At 33.8% G+C, this 14,776-nt stretch overlaps 1 protein-coding gene across 6 annotated transcripts in view; it reads right to left on the minus strand.

Moving 5' to 3' along the window:
- CTNNA3 (catenin alpha 3) overlaps window positions 1–14,776 on the minus strand; it is a 1,442,547-nt gene that overhangs the window by 1,087,951 nt on the left and 339,820 nt on the right. The window contains exon 8 of one of the 6 annotated variants that reach the window (XM_019731776.2): window positions 1,985–3,212. The exons of the other annotated variants lie outside the window; for them this stretch is intronic. Coding sequence (XP_019587335.1) covers window positions 3,189–3,212 — 24 coding nt within the window. The 3' untranslated portion in view covers window positions 1,985–3,188. Of the gene's footprint in view, window positions 1–1,984; window positions 3,213–14,776 lie in introns of those variants that run through there. 6 annotated transcript variants of the gene reach the window in all.

Consider the following 14,776-nt stretch of genomic DNA (forward strand, 5'->3'; position numbering starts at 1 on the left):
AATTGAAAATCCTAATTCAGCCCTCTACTATAGCCATTGTTAACATTCAGGTAACGTGAAAGCAAGAAAAGCAAAGGCCTGACAAAAAAACATGCTTTAGAAAGTAAATACTCAACACAAAAACCCATACAATATCCCCAGTTTACTCTCAGGCAATATGATGTTTGCTTATTTTCCACATGAATATATCTCAGTGAGTTGTCACAAGGTGCAAGGAACAATCATACCTTGAAAACAGAACTTTTCTTCCTCAACCATGAGTTAAAGAAGAATAATTTGTGCAGAAAGTCAGAAGAGTGATGGTAATATGAAACTTTTTTTTTTAATTCAACATTGATTTATTGAATAACTATTGTTTACATGCACTGGGTATTGTATAAACTTCTAAATTAAGGACTAATCTCCTGTTAAAAACAACTGCTTTTTATGTGAAGATGGTAAACAGCTAGCCCAACACCACATAGTAAATGCTAGAGTTGAGAATTCTCTGTGAAAATCAAATTAAGGAAAGTATGTAAGATGCCCAGCACAGTGGCTGGCCCACAGTTAATATCAAGAGAATGTAGATCTTGTCTCTGACCAAACTCATTGACACCTTTTTGGGTGTAATATGCTGTCAATCTATTATGGCATTTTGGTAACACGTTTTTTCTGAGTTTGAGAATTAGGAAACAAATGATACAGCACTTTTATTTATAATTTAAATACATTATTGGCATTATCCCTGATAATATACATCAAAATATTTCATTGTACATTTATTCAAAATGGCTTCACTAAATCAAATTATCAAAAAGATTTAATCAAAAAATACTGACAACAGAATGGTTATAAAAGATCAATTTACTTTAGATCACTTATACCTTTGAATAACATATTGCCGGTGTTTAATATTATGAATCTCAGGGAAAAAAATTATTTTTAATAATTAAATTTTGAATAGCAAACAATCTCTTTTTTTCAATAAGCTAAACTTATGAATGTTTAAAAGGTGTATTTAGAAGTTACATGAAATTTTGATTTGCAAACTTCAAATATAAGGTTCTTACATTTAATTTGCCTGAAATAAATTAACTTTAATTCACTGAAGAGATTAACTATTTAGAAAATGAATAAATATAAATAAATCAGCATATATATCAATGCTAATTTTAATCAGAATATGAATTCATTTTGGCTATTTGCTTAAATACTAAGTAACTGATTTATTTGGGGAACAAAATTTTCATCTCCACTTTAATGCAACTGCCCCTCATCCTACAAAGTAACTATCTTGGAGATGCTCCAAAGCAAAATGAATTCAATTATTAAACCATTTCAAATTTGAGATTCTAAACTAGAAAATAGAGTCAAAAAGATCCACAACAATATCAAAGTTGAGATTATTAGATGTCCTCAAAAACATAAGAACACTCGCTTTCAAATGATGCTGCATAATGCAAAACTTGTGAGACTTTACTAGCTCAAAACCAGTGATAAATAGGGTAATAAGGCTATGGACAGATTCCATTATCTGCATGCACTGCATTACCAGGAGATGTAAAGAGGCCCACAACACATCATGTTTGGCAGATTTATCAACCTTATTTTGAGATTTGGTATGAAGAGAAAAATAAAGAAAAGATTTACTTGAAATTCACTTTCAATCTACATGGCTAGCCTTTTTCCTATTTCATAAATGATATCAGCAGGTAACTCAACACCCAAGTTCCAGCTCTATATTATATACATCTTCAAAACAAACAAAAAAACCTAATGAAATTTTTTCTGTGATGCACAGATGGCCAACTCTCAGGTCTGTCTTCAAAACACAAATTCTTTTATTCCAGTCACTTTTAAAAATTAAAATGATATTTTATGTCTTTTTTTTAATTAAAGTTTATTTTCCTATCTTTTTAAGACCATGTTGCTGATACGACTTGCTTTGTTTTTCTAATATGTTTACTGTCTGAACAAAGCAAGAGGAAAGGGCTTTATTTGAATATTTCCCCAAAATAACTCAACCAGGGATACAGAACACTAGAGAGAATCCTCAATGTCATTTTGCCTTTTTTGTTTAAATTTTATCTGTGAGTATGTAGAAGCACAGGAGAATTATATCATGAAATTTTCCATCATAGTGTGATTTTTTTGGTGCATCAAAGAAAAATCAGGTAACATATTTTATTTATTATTTCAGAAAACAAGGGAGAGAGTTATTAACAATCACACACCAAATATCACATGGGAAAATTTAAAAGTGAACAGTTGACTTTAAGTAGGTTTATGAACAAGAAAAGAGACTTTATTCAGATGATCAATAAAAAAACAAGCTTATCTTCCTCATAGAACCTTTAACTGATCAGCTAGAGTTGTCCTTCTCTTTTCATTTCAGATAATAAGTAGTTCAAACTCCCTTTCCTTGACTTATATAAAGCCTGATGCTCTTCCCAAGGTCTCTGCAAATCATTAGAGACGTATATGCTCAGGCACATATTTTAGCTTCTGCAGTCCAGTTTATGAATTATCACAGCATTCTGCAAAACAGCACCTACATATAGAAATCAGCCCTTTTCCATGATTTACACAAAATAAAACTTGGTGTTTAGTAAACTTCATTGAAAGTTTGAGGAAGAAAATTTACATCGTTTAAAGCATATTTAAGATTATCCTTTAAAAATTCTTGTTCTTCAAAGTCATTAAAGCCATTCCACTAGGTCACTATAGTATCCCCTTTTGGTCTGTCCTTTCTTCCCCCAAATCCTTTCCTCCCTGCTCCACTCTCCCCTAAACTGCAAAAGCAGTTCAACTTTCTCTTTTGTGCTTCATTTATCTCCTGTTCACAAATTTTTTGTCGTCCATTCTAATTGCAGTCTGCCACTCAAGTCATTTATCAAGTACTTTCTTAACAAAGACAATTCCTTCTCCAAGAGAAAGTCTGAAGACACGACTTAACATTTTTTCCTTTCTCACTCTGATGTGCTCTTTAGCTTCGTTCCATATTGTAAGAGTTTATATTCTGAGTCTGAGCATTTGTCAAACTTTCTTTTTAGCAAAAGAATCTTTTTTCACATAAACCCTAACATATAACACATATCAGAACACATATACGCAGAACCTTAACATGACTAAAAAGCAGAGCTGCTGTTTGAAAGGAGTCGGGGAGCAGACCTGGACTCTCCTTCGGCTTCATCTTTTAGCTCTCTAGTCTAATGGCTCCCAGATGCACCTCCCTGGAAGACAAGGTTTCGATATAGTCAAGTTTGAAAAGTATTCAATTATATCTGGAACAAGAAGAAACTGCAGATTTTAGTAATTGATTATACTTGATAGGAGAAAAATGAGTCAAAATTCACCTGAGGATTATGAACCTGTTACAATGGAAGGAAGGATAACACCATGGTTAAAAATCAATAAATTAGGAAAAGTATATTTTATTTTCAATGTCATAATTTATGACCAATATGGGGATTCTTTTCATAATTCAATTGGATGAAATGAGAATAACAATGGCAACTTAAGAAATGACAAATAATTCTAAATCCATTTATTATAAAATTTAAGCATTGGTACATGATAAATTACTGTATATATTCATCTATGCTTCCCACTATTATAATTTCACATTTTTATTTAAATTTCTGTTGATATATAAGCTAAATCAAATTTTAACATTTAACTCTAAAAGAGAACGGGCTACTCACAATTCCATATAAAATGACTTCCATTTATTATATTTTTCCAAAAGGAATTACTATATCTCTTCCTATCTTTCTGTATACCTTATATATAGCTATGGCTTATCTTTCCAGAAGGGATGTTTTATATAAATTGAAGGCAACTAGCTTATAAAAGGAAGAGAATGGAAGTTACATTTATAATGTGCCTAACATAAGCAAGGCACTTGTTCTTATGCTTTTACAGCAGCAGTTTTCATTCTAGCTACACAATAAAATCCCCAGGGATCTTTTCTAAAACATTCTGATGCATGCCTGCTGCCCCCAGCGATTCTGATTTAATTGTCAGAGGTGGGGCCTTGGCTTTTTGAGGTTCTCCAGTTGATCATAATATGAAACTAGGATTGAAAATAAGTTTTACATACTTTATATTTCGTCATCATCAAAACGACTACATAATTTGCTTATCTCTTTATTTAAGATTGGAAAATTGGATTTCAGACAGTTTGAGAAACCTGCTTCCGGGAATAAAGAAAGTAAATATCAGAGTTAGATTTTAAACCCAAGTTTCTCTGACTACAATGATCTTTCTAACCCCCACTTTGTCAAATTAAAACACCAGAAGTATTCATATGAATTAATAGTGGAAATCTATATATTTTTTTACTCCTGGCTTTAAAAAGAGGTGGAATAAAGTATCTTTTACCTTTCATTTGCTAGCAAGACACCATTTCCTGCAATGAACTAATTAACTGCCACAAAAGATAAAGTTGCTTTGTATTTTGTGCCATTAAGGTATGGCATGTTTTCTGCTTTCAGAGTGTTACTGGTTTTTCTCATAGGTAAACTATGTTTAAAAATTATGGATTTTAGAGTTGCCTATCAGAAATAAGAAGGAAAATGCAATATAAAAGTATTTAAGGAACATATAAAATAGATTCTATTTGTCAACCATTTTGTTTTGTCTATCACCTTTCAGGGAAAAAGGTGGTATTTGTTATAAAATATGATTTGCTAAATAACAGCCAAACCTGAATTAAATTCTTAATAAAAACTTTGATTTCTAAATACATTAAATGAATAAGTATGTAAAAATATAAATACATATCAATATTTTATTTAAACGGTAAATAAACCTACATGATTTGTAAGCTTATTTATGAATGCTTGATAACTTTTATGATAATAGTAAAAGGTTAGCATGTAATTACAACCACGTAGCTGAATATATAAATAACACGCATTCTATTGGTTTCCATCTTAAAATATGTATATATCGATGGGCTTTAAAAAATAGTCATACCAAAAGTGATATTGCCAGCTCCCTACAGGCAACAAATTCCACTAAACTAGAATTCATATTTCAGAGAGGAGATGGATAACATCTCACAATTCAACCTCGGCAGGAATCATTAAGCCAGGCACATATGTGAGGGCTGTATTTCTCATTGGATTACAAATCCAATAAGAGCTTTGCCTTCGAGTTACTAGCACTACAAAGATTAAATCAAGGTATTGTGAGAAAAGGAAAAGCCCTCGGATGCTAGGGGATTTCTAGAATAAAATACAGAAGAAATTTTTAGCTTCAATGGATAAGCATAGAAGTCACTTAGTCCTACTTTTTTCATTACACAAACTCCCTACAAGGCCTTTGCAGTAGTCCACCTGTCATTCCTAACCCCCTTCAATTCTGTACCCACTGCATTTAAAATTCCAAATTGTGAGTATGAGCTGTGAGGCCTAGCATGATCCCTGCCTTGCTCGCCTCAGCCCACACGACATTTTCTTCAGTGTCAGGAATGAAGTCACTCTGGCCTTCTCTCAGATCTTCATGAGCATTGAGGTATTTCCCACTGCTGGGTATCTGTATAAACAATTATGGAATGTGTTTTCTCTTTTTCACCTCCCACTTCTCCTGGCTAAAATCTACTTATCCTTTAAGCCTCTAATATAGAGAGGCTTTGCATATCATCTCTCCTCAACTAATTTCAAAGTGGGTCTTTTTCTTAAGCAACCTCTACATTTCTTTCATTTCTATCCCAATTTTTAATTATATATTAACTTTGGAGACTATTATTTTATGTCTGTGTCATCACTAGGCTACTGGCTTCAAAAGAGCATGGAATATGTCTTGTCAGTTCATCCTCACGTCCACATCTTTTGCAATGCCAGGTGCATAATAGAAGCTAAATAAATACTATTGAATAAATGAATCAACTGGATACTAAAGGAAACTGTGTAAAGTAGAGGCTCTGGAGTCAGCTTGTCTCAGTCCAATCACTGGTTCAACTACAAAGTGGTTGTCAATTCTTTCTCCTGGAATTTTAACAGTAGTGACTTACAGAATTAGTCTAATGATTACATGATAATAAGTAAATCACCTAGCACAGGGCATCAAATAAATGTTAGTTGTCATTAACAATTATTATCAGAACACAGGTAATATTTCATTCATGCCTTATGGTATGACATATGTATGCAGACATATATATGTATGTATGTATTTAAATATATGTGCATTTTTCCATTCATTATTCTTCTTTTTATAACCAAGTAATCCAATCACATAGACTTGGATTTATTTCTTTATACGTGATAGGTTTCTGTTTACCTTATCAATATTGTTTTTGTAAATGTTCTTATTATAACATAGGACTTATAAACTTTGGCATCTTAGGGTAACTTATTATTATCATACCATCAGCTTAAACAGTGCACCGTACTATTATTAATCTTCTTGACTCAACGCCATTTTTATTATCACTAGTGGTTTAATGAGACAGTGGAAAATTACACTTTCACTCACTTATACCAGAATTTCTATTAGAGTACAAGCTGTCTATATTTGGAAAAATACTAAAATAAGCCTTTTAGAGTAAAGAAAGAAAAGCAAGATCAGATAAAGTAGATGCAACTAAGAAGAATGGTTAAGTGGCTCTGCATAAAAAAATGCAAAGAACATGTTAGTCTAAAAGGGAAGTGATGAAAGAGAAGGGAGGAGAGAAGACCAAATAGTTAATGACATGAAATGAGTCTTATTCCTATAGATTGAGAAAGCATGCCCATAAACAAGAACTCATATGCTTCACCACTAGAGGAATAAATATTCCTAACCAAACATTGACAAATAGAATTCAGCAATATATAAAAAGAATTATACACTGTAATCAAGTAAGGTTTATTCCATAAATGCAAGGTTAGTTTGATATTTGAAAATCAATGCAATCTCCTATATTAACAGACTAAAGAGAAAACCACATGATCATATCAACTGATGCCGAAAAGGCATATTTCTGCCAAAATTCAATACTTATTCATGATTTAAATAAATAAATAAGTCAATAAATTCTCATAAAAGTAGGAAACTGTCTATACCTTATTTTTAAGAAATCTACAAAATAATGAAAGCTAACATCATACTTAATGGTGAAAGACTAAATGTTTTCCTAGTCAGATCGCCAAAAAGGCAAGGGTATCAGATCTCACCACACTTATTCAACATAATGCTAGAACTTCTAACCAGTACAATAAGGCATGAAAAGAAGTAAAGGGCATACCACTTTAAAAAGAAATAAAACTGTATCAATTTGTACATGACATGAATATCTATGGAGAAAACCCCAAGGAGTCTAAAAAAAAAAAAAAAGACTCGCAATAATTAACAACAAAATACAAACAATCTAATTATGAAATTGGCAAAAAACATGATTAGCCATTTCACTAAAGAGTACATACAGGTGGCAAATAAACATATTAAAAGGTGTTTAACATCACTATCCATTAAGGAAATGCAAACTAAGATCAAAATGAGCAATGACTACACATCTATTAGAACAGCTAAAATAAAAAACAATAAAAATATACCAAGTGCTGGTGGGAATGTAGACTACTACAGCCACTCTGGAAAACAGTATGGCAGTTTCTTAAAAACTAAACATTCATTAAACATATATATAACACAGTAACTGCATTTCTGAGCATTTATCCTAGAGAAATGAAAACTTATTTCTACACAAAATCTTGTACGTAACTGTTCATAGAAATTCTATTTGTGATACCCCAAAACTGGAACAACAGAAATATCCTATAATAGGTGAATGATTAAATAAACTATGGTATGTTCATAACATGGGATACTACTCAGCAATAACAGGGAATAACTACCAATACATACAACTTGGATCAATTTCTAGGGCATGATGCTGAATGAAGAAAAGCCAGTCTCAAAAGATCATATACTGTATGATTCAATTTCTAACACGTTTTAGAAAAGACAAAATCATAGAAATGAACAACAGATTACTATTTGCCAGGGGTTAGGGATGGTGGAGTTGGGGGCAAGTGGGAGGAAAGAGGTCGGGAGTGTAAATGTGGCTATAAAGTAGTAGCAAGAGGGAGATACTTGTAGTGATAAATTATTTCTATGTCTTTATTATGGTAGTGGTTACATGAATCTATACATGTGATGGAAATATACACATAATTTATATCAATATGTCAACTTTCTGGTTTTGATATCATACTATAGTTACATGCGAGACGTAAGGTATATAGAACTTCTCTGTACTATCTTTGCAACATCCTTTGAATCTAGAATTATTTAAAATAAAAGGTTTAAAAAAAAACAGCTTTGAGAGGCATTCCTGGAACACTGCATTAACCCAAAAATGAGAGAAGTCAGGGAAGTTTCCTCATACAGTATGAACAGCTGAATATAAAATAAAAGTAATCATCAAGTAGTTCAGTTAGTTCCACTTTACAAACTTCTAGGTTTCATATAAAGGTCAGAAACTAGACAAAATGAGCAGTCAGTACTTCTAAAGGAGTTGCAAAATTAGGAAGACCTTCTGTTTTTACAAAAGACATCATGATTATCATATCTCTGCCACGTACTAAACAAAATTATTTTTTCTCTCCCCAGTTGTAAGCCAATATGCCATACTTACAGTACTGCCAATTTTATGGGATTTTTGCATATTCTTTTTCTGCGCCCCTGCTACTACATTTAAAATTGCCAAGAGGAAGGGAGACTTAGTAACCACAAGAGGCTGCATGAACATTTGTCTGTGATTGTTCTGCAGCATAAATTATATAATCGCTCAGTATTCAATGATTGTGATTCAATACCACTGAAAAGAGCAGATGATTATCGTGCACATTTGGGGAATTTCAATTGTGGATCACGTGGAAAGTTTCAGTCCCTTCTTAAATGTAATTATAGACATTATTAGAGTATAAATGCACCCAGACGCAAATAAACCTTGTTAAAATGGAATTCTGCTAGAGGGCCACTTACCTAGGTTTTTGGTTTGTTTTCACATTGATCACTAGAATCTTGACACTTATAATTAGATAAGGTTTACCCACTTCAGATCTGTTACAAGGATACCTATAGTAGTTTTATTTTTAACCCAGGACTTAAACAATATGAAAGATTTTTGAAGATTAACTAAATCTATACTTTGTAATAGGATCCATTACCAGATTTCTCTATATGTATCTACTTACTAATAATAACAGTTTGTCTTCCTCCTTACAAAGCTCTTGTTAATAATCCTTGACCACTACAGTTAAAGAGTCAGTCTGACTCATCCTCTATACCATCTAGGCAGTTCTTTACATTTGGTGTTAGGGTGGTTCGATTCTTCATGCTATTCTCAAAGTAAAGTCTTTGCCAATAAAATTCTGTAATATTCAGATTACTACTGCTGTGTAAGAAACCATCCCAAAACTTACTGGTTAAAAGAAACAACTTTTTATTCTCTCTCATGTTTCTGAGGTCTTACTAGACTCAGCCAGGATTTCACGTATCAGGTTGCCAGGCAGCTACAAGTCAAGATTCAGCTGAAGATGAAGCCATATGAAGGTCTGAATGGGCTGGAATTGAGAGATAACATACTCACAGGGCTGGCAGTTAACGTTGACTTTTAGCTGGGAGCTCAGCTGAAGCTGTCAACCAGAGTGCCTACCTGGTTGTGATGCTTCATGTGAGTGGACTTTCTACAATATAGCAATTGCAGGAGTGTCCCAAGATAGAGCATTCCAAGAGACTTAGGTGAAATTTAAGAGGTGCTTTTAATGACATAACCTCAAAAGTTCCAGAACATTACTTCTGCCATATTTAATTGGTCAAGTAAGTTATTAAAGTAAGCCCAGGTTCAAGAAGAAGGGTATTAAACTCCACCTAATGATGGAGGAAACACCAAGTCATACCAAAGAATATACAAAATGGGGGATATTATTGTGGTCTTTTTGGGAAAATATAATCTATCACATATGGAAAGTTTTGTTTCAATCCGATATTCTAGTATAAAATGCCAGTGGCCTGTTTTACTTGTTAACACCAGAAATGGTGGCATGATGTTATAGCTCTTGGTCTCCCTGCCCTAAGTATTTAATGTCTTTTTTCCTTTGTTTCCTTTCTAACAACAGCATTATTAAAGCTGAAGAAACATGGAAGTGATCAGGCAACAGGAACTCTGTGGTGGAGAGGAATTTCTGGACAGAGCTGGGCTGTCTCAATACAGTAGCTACTAACAACATGTGGCTAATGAACACTTCAAATGTGGCTAGTCCAGATGTACTATAAATGTAAACACACACCAGATTTCAAAGACTTAGTACTAAAAAGGAATGTGAACCACCACATTGATAATTTTTACATTGATTACATGTTGAAATATTTTACATATAGTGAATTAATTAAATATATTATTCAAATTGTTTCATCTGTTTCTTTTACTGTATGTGGCTACTAGAAAAATTTAAATTATAGCTGTGGCTCACATCTTATTCTAGTTTGCATAATATTTCCATTGGAAAGCAGTGGCTCAGAAAATAAACTAAATCATATTTTCCATTGTTTATACCATTAAATGGTTTTCAGGCAATGGTTTTCATGCATTTTAATTACTTCATGCTAACTCCTCTTTGAGGTACATAAGCATATCCAAAGGTAATATTTGGGTTTTTCAATAAAACTTTGATTACCTTTCCTGATATATAAATACATCTTTCCTATTTAATATATCTATATGTTTAGTATATAATTGCAGCAAATCATTTCACATAGGATTTCAAATTTTCTCACAGTTTCTCTATAAAGGACAATATGATCCCTAATTAAGATCATGTATTAATTTTCTATTTCTGCTATAACAAATTATCACAAACTTAGTGGCTTAAACAACAGCCCCCTTCTTCTATCTTTAAAACAATGGTGGGGTGACTCTCTCTCTCATGTTTTGAATCTTTCTTCCTTTCATCTCATCTCTCTCTGATCCAGCCAGGAAAGGTTCTCTGCTTTTAAGGACTCATGTACTTAGATTGGGCCCACCCATTTAATCCAGGAAAATCTCTCCATCTCAAGGTCCCTGCACTTGATCACACCTGCAAAATCTATTGTACCGTGTAAGGTAAAGTATTCATAAATTCCAGGGATTAAAATGTGGACATCTGGGGGGACGGGGGCATTATTTTGCCTAACAGATAGGAATCAACTTTTTACAAGGAGATTAAACTCTTTATGATATATCCTTGCCATGTATAAGTGAAAGAAAAGTATTTTTCAGATGAGGTACAGTGCCCTCTGACTGAATCATACTCAAAATCCACATCCACTAGGGTACTAGAAATTTACTCCAAATTTGTATGAATGTCAAACTAAGACAGTTAGAAGCTGCTCTGGGACATTAAAGCAAACAGTTATTGGAATGATAAAGTTTTGTCAATCAACAACCTTTGTTGAGTTTCTCAGGTACAAAGTGTGATGGCTATCTCTAAGGAAACACTAAGTCAAATCAAGTTTCAATTTATCTTCCAGAAAAAAAACTAGTGAATAAATTAATGTCAAGAATAAGATCTTTCATTGTGGTTACAAGACTTTAAAACATATTAAAATTTCTGATTAAAAAAAAGAACCAAAATACAATGGAACAAATAGCAATTTGTAAATAACTAATGATCTTCTCCAATTAATTATTAAATGTAGCCAACAGACAAGCAAACCAACTATACAAGTTGCTTGTCTGTGTCTCACTCTACTAAATCCACTTTAGTACAGAAATAAAGCTACAAGTTGGTTTTTGATACTACACTTACATCACAATGGCAAGATAACTGTCCTAACTACAAATTCATTAAGAAAATATTGAATCTATTCCAATGTGGGGGTGGAGGTGCCCGGAACCAACAAGCAATTTTCTAGACACCAAATGATTATCCCTATGATTCTCAATTCTGACACTACCTGCTTGGAGACAGCATTCGATTCTGCTGGTTAAGTGTTCAGTCCTAAAAGACTGCCTCCCCTCCCCCATTTCAGATGCCGTTGCAAGCTCAGGTTGTTACCTATATTTCTGACAGACTGGCTATAAATCAAGGTTCCCATGACCTCCTCCTTGGGATCCATTAATTTGTTAGAGAGGCTCACAGAAGTCAGAGCAACACTTTAATTACTAGATTTAACTTTTATAAATTAAGAACAGCCAGAGAGAAGAGATGCATAAGGCAGGGTATAGGGAAAAGGTGCTGATCTTCCATGCCTTCAACATGCTACTTTCCCCACATTTCCATGTGTTCAGCAACTCAGAAGCTCCCAACCCCTTCCTTTTGGGATTTTATGGCAGCTTCATTACATAGGCATCATTGATTAAATCATTGGCCATTGGAGTTTAACTCAATATCCAGCCCCTTTCCCCTCCCTGGAGATCACAGGAAGCTGGAGGCCGAATGTTCCAATCCCCTAATCACAGGGTTGGTTATCCTGGCAACCAGCCCCCATCTTTTGGTCCAAAGTCACCTTATTAACATAACAAAGCATATCTTTATCATTCTCATCACTTAGGAAACTCCAAGGCTTTTAAGACATCTGTATCACAAATGCAACAAAGGCCACATATATATTTCTTGTTATAAATCACAGTACCACAAGCAGAAATTGATCTATGAAGATAACAAAGGTGATATTATGAGTGATTCATAATTAATTAGCATTAAAGAAAGATAAACTTAAATTGATATTTGGCTTGTTTTGAAAGCAAATTAGAAGTTTACCAAATATTTGCAAGAAACTTATTTATAAATGAATGGTCAGTACTTAGTCTCATATCCCACCTTTCCTTCTTTCCCCTACATTTCATCCACACTGAAGTGTTCATATTTCCTACACCAAACACACGACGCTGATCCTTCTGTGCCTTTGCGCAGGCTGTTCCCCTTTCTGGAATTCCCATCTCCCCAAGCTTCAAAAGGCAGCATACCTGGAACTTTGAACCTCTTATTCTTCTTTATTTCCCCCGCCCCGGTTTAATTTTTCAATTAGAGTTGACATTCAATATTATATTATATTGAGGATGTAACATACAGCATAGGAAATATAGTCAATAACATTGTGATCATGTGGTACAGTGTCAGATGGTTGCTGGATTTATCATGGTGATCACTTCTTGAGTGTAAGGAATATTATCAATAATGGGATAATAACTCTGTATAATGCCAGGTGGGTACTGTTGAATAGCTATGATGTACACCTGAAACTAATACAGTATTGCATGTTACCTATATTTCAATAAAAATCTTTTTTTTATAAAAAAGGCAGCATAAAAGCTTTCTCCCTTGTGAAGACTTCCCTGATTGACCCCAGGGGAGTTAATCATTTCTGACTTGACACTGTTATTGTACTGAGTACTTAGTACAATTCTTATCAAGCTCTGTTTCACTTCCTTGTTTATTTATCTGATGCCCCTTGACGACTGAGACTGTGATTGCAAAGATTGAAATCACCAGTTCTTACCAGTGTCACTAGAAGAGTTATATGACTAGATATTGCAACAACACTAACATAATTTTAATTCAAACTTTATATTTCAGCTATCTTTTATGGCCAATAGAATCTGTCAATAAAATCCTTCATATGTGTTATCCTATCTATAGCACATATACAGTCACATAATTTCTAGATGACCATACATCTTGGTCTGCTTGGGACTGTCCTGACTTATGCCTTTTGCAGATCGGTTAAGGCCTGATAATTATTTCAGAGCCACTTTGTCTCTCCAAAGTATGCCGGTTTGGATGACAAATTATATGATTACCTAATAATTTCCTGAACATTATCAATAGAAAATTAAATACTATGGAAGGCCAAATCTACTGACCATGGTTGTTAACACAGGATAATATCCCATTATTCTGGGCTTAGCAAAAAAAAAAAAAATTTTTTTTCGTTTTTGTGATTAACTGTTATAGTAGATTCTGTGATGGTTCACTCAGATGCTCTTTTCAGCTGGAAATATAAGCTACTGATGGCTCATAGCTCTTTCCTCCCCAAGGAATTTGCTTTAGCTGCAGGGAGCCACCTCATCCAAAGTTGCACTGCCCCTACGAGTAACCCACAAGTAATTACTGACAGTTGCAGGGATACAAAGACAGCCCTACCTTTACCATGTTTCCCAAAAAATAAGACCCAACCCAAAAAGAAGCCCCAGTTAAGATCGTCAGCCAGACAGGCGCATTTAGTAAGTTATGACGATGTTCCAGAAGAAGATGACATGACTGTATTTGAATAAATGTAGATTGTTGTACATGAAAAAATAAGACATCCCTTGAAAATATGCCCTAATGCATCTTTTGGAGCAAAACCTAATATAAGACCCGGTCTTATTTTTGGGGAAATACGGTATAAGACCTGGTCTTATTTTTGGGGAAACACAGTAAGTGTGGGACAACTGTGAAGGGCCATCCCAACTCCAGGGCTGCCTATAGGATGGCTGAGAAGTCTATTGGAAGTCTCCCTTTCCTTTGCCCAATTCTGCCTTTTTCACTTCCTTACACATGTATCACCCAAGAGAATATTCCAATAAGCCTTCTTCACACTAACCTTTATCGTAGGGGTGGCTTCCAAGGTATCTGATCTAAGACAACAACCTTTCTCTTTCTAGTATCATCTGCTAGTTAGGAACTATGCTACTCAGGGCCCTTATTTTTATCCGTTTGAACTAACACTTCATATCAGGACTCTTGCTTCCTACTTTTTTCCTGTCATTTTTATCATTTAACCTGTTTCTCTTTCTATGTAATGAAGAATTTTGAATAAAGTCCAATGTTTAAAAAAAAAAATA

The sequence above is a fragment of the Rhinolophus sinicus genome, linkage group LG07 (genome assembly GCF_036562045.2).
Source record: "Rhinolophus sinicus isolate RSC01 linkage group LG07, ASM3656204v1, whole genome shotgun sequence".
In the NCBI taxonomy this organism is placed as follows: Eukaryota; Metazoa; Chordata; class Mammalia; order Chiroptera; family Rhinolophidae; genus Rhinolophus; species Rhinolophus sinicus.